Here is a 7,862-nt window from a genome sequence, read left to right on the forward strand (position 1 = left end):
GTCCAGGCCATAGCGATGGATGTCCTTGTCACCGCAGCCACCATGGATTCCGAGGGAAACCTCGCAGTCGCCGCCACCCCGGACTCCCCCATAGCCACCAATAGCCCCAATGGAGGCCACATCTTCGGCGGAAGCAAAGCGTGCCGCCACCGCCGGCCGGGACGCTAAGACGAAGGCGGCAAAGAAAATGTTGTACAAGGAGGAGAAAGGCATCTAAACGAGAGGAATGCAGCGGCGGCCGCCATGGAGGCCACCAAGCACATGGCGTGGCAGATGCAGCTGAAAGCCGGCGCCGCGCAAGTAGGTCTCCATCAGAGCATAGAGGAGGCCATCTTCCTCGTCAAGCAAGAGGGGATCATCGACGTCGCTCCCCCGGCCTCGTCGGTGAGATTGGTGAGTTCCCAGCTGCTTCCTGGAACGCCTGCTCCCTTGTAGGCCCACGTGGAGTCGCGGTTCGCCTCCGGCGTCGCACCGGTGCAGTTCAACGGGGAACCGGTTCCCGACCTGAACCGGACGCCGAGGAGTGGTGACTCGTGCCCGGGCGCGACAGAGAAGACCCGTTAGGTCCCGGAGGAGAGCATGCCGGTGCCCCATAACATGTTTGACGAAATGACACCATCTGCCCCGACGATGGACGACCCGGTACATAAGCTCTCTCACTGTGCGTCCGCCGTGTGTCATGCGTCTGACATCCGGTGATTCGTAGGGCTATTGGAAGGGACGCAATGACAACGACATTGAGGCCATGATTTACAGCGGCGGCTTCAATGGCGACGTCGACGCCGGGACAGGGTCGCATGATCAGTGGCCACAGAAGTAGGATGGGGTGGACATCGATGGCGCACGTCTGTTCTCCACCCAGCCCACGCAGCAAAAACCGTCTGCGTCAACGCCTATGAGGAAGCGCCAACAGGGCCTGCCCTCACCACGGATGATGGTACCAAGAAGAAGGGGGAGAGCCACAGGACCCGCAGCTTCAATGACGACGAGGACAAGGGCTTGTGCGACGCGTGGCTGGCGACGAGCCATGATTGTATTAATGGCGCCTAGCAAAAGGACAAGGTGTACTGTGCCAAGGTGGTGCAGGAGTACCATGAGAGAAAGCGTCACGCGCCCTACGAGATGAAAAGCCCTCGCACGGAAGAGTCCATCAGAAAAATATGGAACTACATCAAACAAGAGACAAGCAAGTTCTGCTCCGCCGTCGAACATGTTGTGAACAACCCCCTGAGCGGCGTTGGCGTGATTTCAGTGCTAAACAAACGAGCATCATCATTATATTCTATGTACATCATTCGCAAACCATGATTCGAGCTTTAGCCAATTGCAAGTATCCCGGGCCTTGGAGAGGTTCAAGGCAACACATAATAAGGGCTTCCATATGGCCCATTGCTGGGACAAGTTGAAGGACGCACAAAAGTGGAAGATAAGCTTTGCGGCCTACGATGAAGCTGTCAGGAATGGGACAACAACGGTTGTCGTCAACGGCGAAGACGGCGATCATGGGCAGAAAGCCCTTCCACCTCGTCCCTGGGGCCATAAGGCTACCAAGGCCGATCTAGCCCGGGAGGCAGCAGCCCTTGCGTTCACGCAGATCTTGGAGAAGATGATGGCCAATAATCCATCCGCCATGGAGAAAAGGGAAGAGAAGAAGCATCTGGAAAAAGTGTCCGCAAGTGCCACCTACCTCAACCTCACCAAAGAGGTTATTGAGGTCCAAAGGATGGACGTCGAGGCCAAAAAGGCAGACACCGATGCCAAATTGCATGACGCCGAGGCCAGAAGGATGGACACCGAGGCCAAGACCCGTGCAGAGGATACAAGGATCATGCTGGCCGACTTGACCAGCATGGACGACGACACAAAGCCTCGTTCATGAAGAATCGCGCCGAAATCTACGCGCGAGACACCTGATCTGCGGCGCCAATGACAAGCACCATGGCCTCCTTTTGGACTAGATTTGTTGTTCAGGCCATGTTGTGCCCCTTTTAGACTCATTTTCCGCCGTACCATGTGCAAAATGTGATGAACTTATTTGAGACCTTAATTTGAGCCAATATGATGGTTATAATTTCGTGCAATTTGATTATTTAACCTATTTTTTGAAATTTCTAAACCAAAAATGACCGCACCCGAAATATGTCGGGGCGCTAGAGTCACCCCCGATGCAAACAGACGCATGACCATTTTTGCGTCCGCGGACCGACGAAAATGGGCACGCGTGGACATTTTGGGCGTCTAAAATGCGTCGGCCCGCTGAAGATGCCATTATAAATCACTCCAACTCCGTCCTAACTAGACATGTGAGACTAAACTTTGTCCCCCAAAACTGTCCCCAAGATATCAACGTGATGATCTTTGAAATTTTAGAAGGTTACATGGGCTGCCTAATTGAGCTATAATCCATCTACATCCTAACAATAAATGTAGTAACGTACTAACATACACCAGTATGATATGCACGACACTACTACAATCCCTGTTTTCCGAGCATTTTAGTGAAGAAAGCAAAATTGTAAAAATAACATATTCCTATGTCTGGCAAAAGAAAGACACGTGAATAGCAGTGACAGCGAGCAGGCTGGTGCTGTGTAACGTGTATCGGGCTGCGAATTAACATGTCCAAAAACCGCCGACCCGAGAAGAGAATGGAGACGCATGACGGGGAAGGAGAAGCCTTTGGCTGTCTTCCCTCTTACGTCAGCCTCAGCCGGCGAAGAACTACTTCCACCTCCCTCCCTCCCTCCTCAGATCTCCCTCTCTTTCTCTCTCTAAATCCCGCCTTCTCTTCCTTCTACCTCTCGCTCCTCGCATTCCACCTCCCAGATCTCACCAACCTCCTACCAGCCGCCCTTCTTGCCTCACTCCGTGCTTCAGCTTCGCCAAGCGGTTGCTGTCGTCTCTGTTCCGCGCGCGCGATCTGCCGCCTCCCCCACAGGGCCGGCCGCATCTCTTCCTCATCCGTCCGGGCCCCGGATCGCCGTAAATACGGCGCCTTTCGGAGCTACCCATGGATGAGGGTTTGGCGCGCCGGCGGTGAGGTCAGCGCGTAGACTTCCTGGCCTGAATTATTGCAGCAGGAGGCTCCGGGGAAGGGCGAGCGGCTGCTGAGATGCGGGGCTCCGAGATACGGAGGCGGGCGCCAGAGTACCGCCGCCAATCCCGACGCCGGCTGCCCGGATGGATCTGGTGGCTCGTTGGGATCTTCCTCGTAGTTGGCCTCATGCTCTTCGTCCTGCACCACAACCAGAAGGAGCAGTTCCGGCCGCCCGTCATTGTGAGTTGCGCAAATTCCACTTTGTTTGATTTTCTTTTCGCTTTGCTGAATTGCGTGACATCATTCGGAAGACAACTATGCCCTGTGTCTGTCTGTCTGTTCTCAAAATACGTGGAAAAAGTGTTTGCTTTTTATAATTCCTCACCGGCTGCCATTAATCTCTTTAGTGGATCTCGATCATAATACTGTATGAGATCTTCACAAGTAGCATGGTTCCTAGTTCGTAATTATGCAAATTGATCGTCCCTGACGAAGTATAGTACAAGGTTTTATTAGGATATGTGCGTGGTTGTGTGTTGTTAGCCTGTTTGCGACAAGATAAAAGTGCAATCTTTTCTACCAGATCTTCACTACCAAGTTTCAGTGTTACTAGATCCTTAAAAGGTTACTCATTTGGTCATGTTTATGGAAAACATAATTTTCACTTTCTTGTCCATGGTAGAAAGTGTTCTTGATGGCGAATCATGACTAGTTGTTAGAAATGGCAAACAGGTTGTATATTCCACGAGTTGGTGAGGCATCATAGATAGGCTGTCTTTGGACTTGTTTGGAGGTCTGCTCAAGTACTTTGGTAAAATGTCATCCTCAAAAGGTGGTTTCCCATCAATCTGTTGAGAACTTATGCTGTTCCTGTACTATGAAGATGATGATTTTCTTAGTTGGTGGGAGGACAGCATGGAATGACAAAATTTAAACTCGTGCCTTAAGTCCATATGCAGTACCTGAAATATCGAACTTTACAAGTACAGTTGAATTATCCAGGGACTACGTGTTGCCAGCTACTTTGGTACTTGCTTCTGATTTCCAAAAGAATAGCATCCAAGGACTTCCAGTAGCCCTCGGAAATGTTTTTTTTCCTTCCAGGGCATATTCATACATATATGATAGTACTAGTACAATTGTTAGATTAATTTATGTTGGGATCCAGAATGGACTGCGATGAACTTTTTTTTGTCCCCATTCCACTGCTCATGGGAGGAATGCCTGATATCAAGCGAGATCATCAATAGAACATGATACCATAGGTTATGAGATTGCTAGAGGTTCTTATTTGAAGTATAGTTCATCATATGTTGGAGATCTTAGGATCTGAACTCGTTAGGCAGAATCTATTTAGGGCATTATGAAACTAATGCAGTTTCTTGGGAGTATTATCATTGCAGCTTCTTCGGTAGCATGTGAATAAAATGAAAAATATATCCATATGCTATTACATGTTTGGAGTTAGGTTCTCTTAAATAGTTGTGCTGCCTTTATGATTGTTTTAGGCTGCTGTGCTGCGAGTCTAGTTACACACCTATTATTATGACAAGATTATTTTGTTAGGGCTCTAAAATGTTTCTACAGGTATTTAGGCTCGCAGTTAAATTGGAATATGCAGCAGGATCTAGTTACCTGCCTAATAGTTTGATAAGTTTATTTTGTTCTGACTCTAAAATGTTTGCTTTAGTAATCCCTCCATTCCATAGGTATTAAGGCTTGCAATGAACAAGAAACGATCAAATAAGCTAAGCTTCTGATAGCTAGAAGCTCTGATTCTTTTAATTTCACTCAATCGTTTATAATTGATCTGAACTAATCTAATTTTTTCTCAAGTTCTTAATTTTAGAGGCACTATTTATTGTCTCATTAAAAAATGCTGTTTGGTATGACGCTAAGAATTGCCATGGTTGCCTTTGGCATGTGTTTTACTTGTAAAGTTTTTACAAGATTCCCTTGCCATAGCAAAATATTACAAAATTCCATGACCAAATATTGGCATGTCTGGGGAAATTGGCACCAGCCAAAAACAAAAAACAGTTTATTGTTGGGTGCCTAAGCAGAAAACAGGTGGTAAATACTCCCTCATCTAAAACCACGACAAGAATTATGGGACGGAGGGAGTACTAAATTGCAATTGGCCCTATTTATCTTTTCTTTGCATAAGTATGTTCTGAACATTTCTGGTGCAAGTGTCTGATGCCAAACTGTGTTGGCTATCAACTATTGTTTCTGGCACTAAAGCTGTATTTCAACTCATTCTCATGACAATAGCTGTTTGGTTGTAACAAGTACATTTAGCGGCAAAGAAGTTGAGTACAACTCAGTGGGCTGATAATTAGAAACTTCTCTGTATGCTCGAATATATTTTTGGCTTCTCCGTGGTGAAAGATATATTTTTGGTTCTATTACTTCGAGTACATAGATATATGTTTTGATTGGTCTTCCCTGCTATATTTTTTTTTCAGTTTCTTTTGTTAAACTCGCAAGTGCATGTTTCCTCATGTAGCTCTTTCTTGTTCCAGAATAAAGGGCCAGAGACTGAAGAAGTTTCTCATGAGAAAGTGAATTTCACAGAAGAGCTTTTAAGCAGTACATCTTTTGCACGACAATTAGCAGATCAGATGACTCTAGCAAAGGCCTATGTTATCCTTGCGAAAGAGCATGGCAATCTTCAGCTTGCATGGGAGCTTAGTTCCCAAATAAGGAATTGTCAACGATTGCTGTCTGAAGGGGCTGTTAGTGGGAGAGCCATCACTCAGGAAGAAGCCCATCCTATAATAACCCGGCTAGCACGGTTAATATACAAATCGCAGGACTCTCATTATGATATCAGTACAACAATAGTGACACTGAAGAGCCATGCCCTTGCACTAGAGGAGCGTGCAAAGGCAGCAGTTGTTCAGACTGCCGAGTTTGGTCAGATAGCTGCAGAATCTCTCCCCAAGAATCTGCATTGTTTAACAATGAAGCTGACAGAAGAGTGGCTTCAGAACCCAGAACTGAGGAGTCGTTCAGAGGAGCATAGGAATTCCACACGGTTGGTAGACAATAATCTGTATCACTTCAGTATATTCTCGGATAATGTGCTCGCCACTTCAGTTGTTGTCAATTCTACAGTTTCGAATGCAAACCACCCTCAGCAACTTGTGTTTCATGTAGTCACAGACAGGATCAATTTTGGTGCTATGTCAACCTGGTTCCTGATAAATGACTTCAAAGGGTGTACTGTTGAAGTCCGCTGCATAGATGAGTTCTCATGGTTGAATGCTGCTTCTTCCCCTCTGGTCAGGCGACTATCAGAGATGGAAACCATGGGTTACTACAACTCTGGTGGCTTGAAAACTCCAGAAAGAGAAATAAAGTTCCACAATCCAAAGTTTGCTTCTCTGCTGAACCATTTGCGGTTCTACATTCCTCAAATACTACCCAACTTGGAGAAGGTGGTTTTTCTTGATGACGATGTTGTGGTGCAGAAGGACTTGACACAGCTTTTTTCCATAGAATTGCATGGCAATGTTATTGGAGCAGTGGAGACTTGTTTAGAGTCATTTCATCGGTATCACAAGTATCTTAATTTCTCGCAACCAATCATCAGCACAAAAATTGATCCACATACTTGTGGATGGGCCTTTGGAATGAATATATTTGACCTGATAGCTTGGAGGAAAGCAAATGCAACAGCACTTTACCATTATTGGCAGGAGCAAAATGCTGATCAATTGCTTTGGAGGACGGGGACACTTCCTGCAGGCCTTTTGACATTTTATGGCCTGATGGAGCCCCTAGACCGGAGGTGGCACGTATTGGGGCTAGGGTATGATGTAGACATAGATGATCGGTTGATCGAGAGCGCTGCTGTCGTGCATTATAATGGGAACATGAAGCCTTGGCTGAAGTTAGCCATTCGCCGGTACAGGTCAATATGGGAGCGGTATGTCAATTCTTCGCACCCAAATGTCAGAGAATGTATGTTTCATTAGGAAATCTGCAATCTCTGTTTACCATCAATGGTCTTGCACGGCACTGAAGCTAGAAGCTTCAGTTTGTCTATTGGGTTGCTTTTGAGCACCCTAGTTAAGAAATCTTCCGGGGAGGTAGATTATATATACTCAAGAGACAGCATCAGAGAAGCCAACTGTTAAGTTTTCTTTTTTTTTTGGGTGGGAGGAAGATTCATTTTGAGATGAAAATAATTCGGTTGCAGATTCTTACATACAATTCGGACTGGCAATTTTAGCAGTCTAACCAGACTATCTGGATAGATATTGTAAAAGAGATACAGTTGTTGGAACAATGGGTCATTTTTTGAGATGTTAGGAGATGCCGATTGTCAATTCAGCTGTGCAGAGTTTACTGGTGTTACATTCTTTTCAGGATATTGTATTCTATACTGGTGAAGAATGTCCTCCTTTTCTCTTTGTATAAACAGTTCTGTATTCTTCACAGTATGAAAACTCGAGATTAATCGGAGGTATAGGAAATCAATGTCATTTTGATGTTCTGAAATTGAGTTTCTGATGTTCCATATCACTGAAACAAGTAGATTTTGCATCCCTTTGTCTCTGATTGATTGGCTGTAAAATTTTGAAACTCGAATACTTCAACTTGTTTTCTGAATGTGTGTTCCTCTCCAAAATGAGGGAAGTTTCTGTGCACCAATTCTGGAAGGTTTCGTACGCCTGTGTATCATTTGGGCCTGAAGGGTCCTTACCTTATTGCCAGCAGTCTGAATGTTCAAATATGCTAAGGATTATGTCAGGTCTGTAATTTTACAGTTCGAATCAGGCTGTCTCTGTGTTTTGCTAATGGACATTTCGATAAA

General features: G+C 45.9%; 1 protein-coding gene across 1 annotated transcript; it reads left to right on the top strand.

Moving 5' to 3' along the window:
• The first annotated feature begins 2,672 nt into the window (after positions 1 to 2,672).
• LOC124702657 (hexosyltransferase GAUT11-like) lies at positions 2,673 to 7,541 on the top strand. Its single transcript, XM_047234816.1, has 2 exons — positions 2,673 to 3,277; positions 5,563 to 7,541. The coding sequence occupies exons 1-2, from the start codon at positions 3,113 to 3,115 to the stop codon at positions 7,018 to 7,020; spliced, it is 1,623 nt and encodes a 540-aa protein (XP_047090772.1). The 5' UTR covers positions 2,673 to 3,112; the 3' UTR covers positions 7,021 to 7,541.
• Positions 7,542 to 7,862: the final 321 nt, after the last annotated feature.

The sequence above is a fragment of the Lolium rigidum genome, chromosome 3 (genome assembly GCF_022539505.1).
Source record: "Lolium rigidum isolate FL_2022 chromosome 3, APGP_CSIRO_Lrig_0.1, whole genome shotgun sequence".
In the NCBI taxonomy this organism is placed as follows: Eukaryota; Viridiplantae; Streptophyta; class Magnoliopsida; order Poales; family Poaceae; genus Lolium; species Lolium rigidum.

Excerpts from the sequence above, each read along its gene's own strand:
- LOC124702657 (XM_047234816.1), top strand. The coding sequence starts at position 3,113 with ATGCGGGGCTCCGAGATACGGAGGCGGGCGCCAGAGTACCGCCGCCAA. Across the intron at positions 3,278-5,562 it reads AGTTCCGGCCGCCCGTCATT|AATAAAGGGCCAGAGACTGA; the intron begins GTGAGTTGCGCA and ends TTCTTGTTCCAG.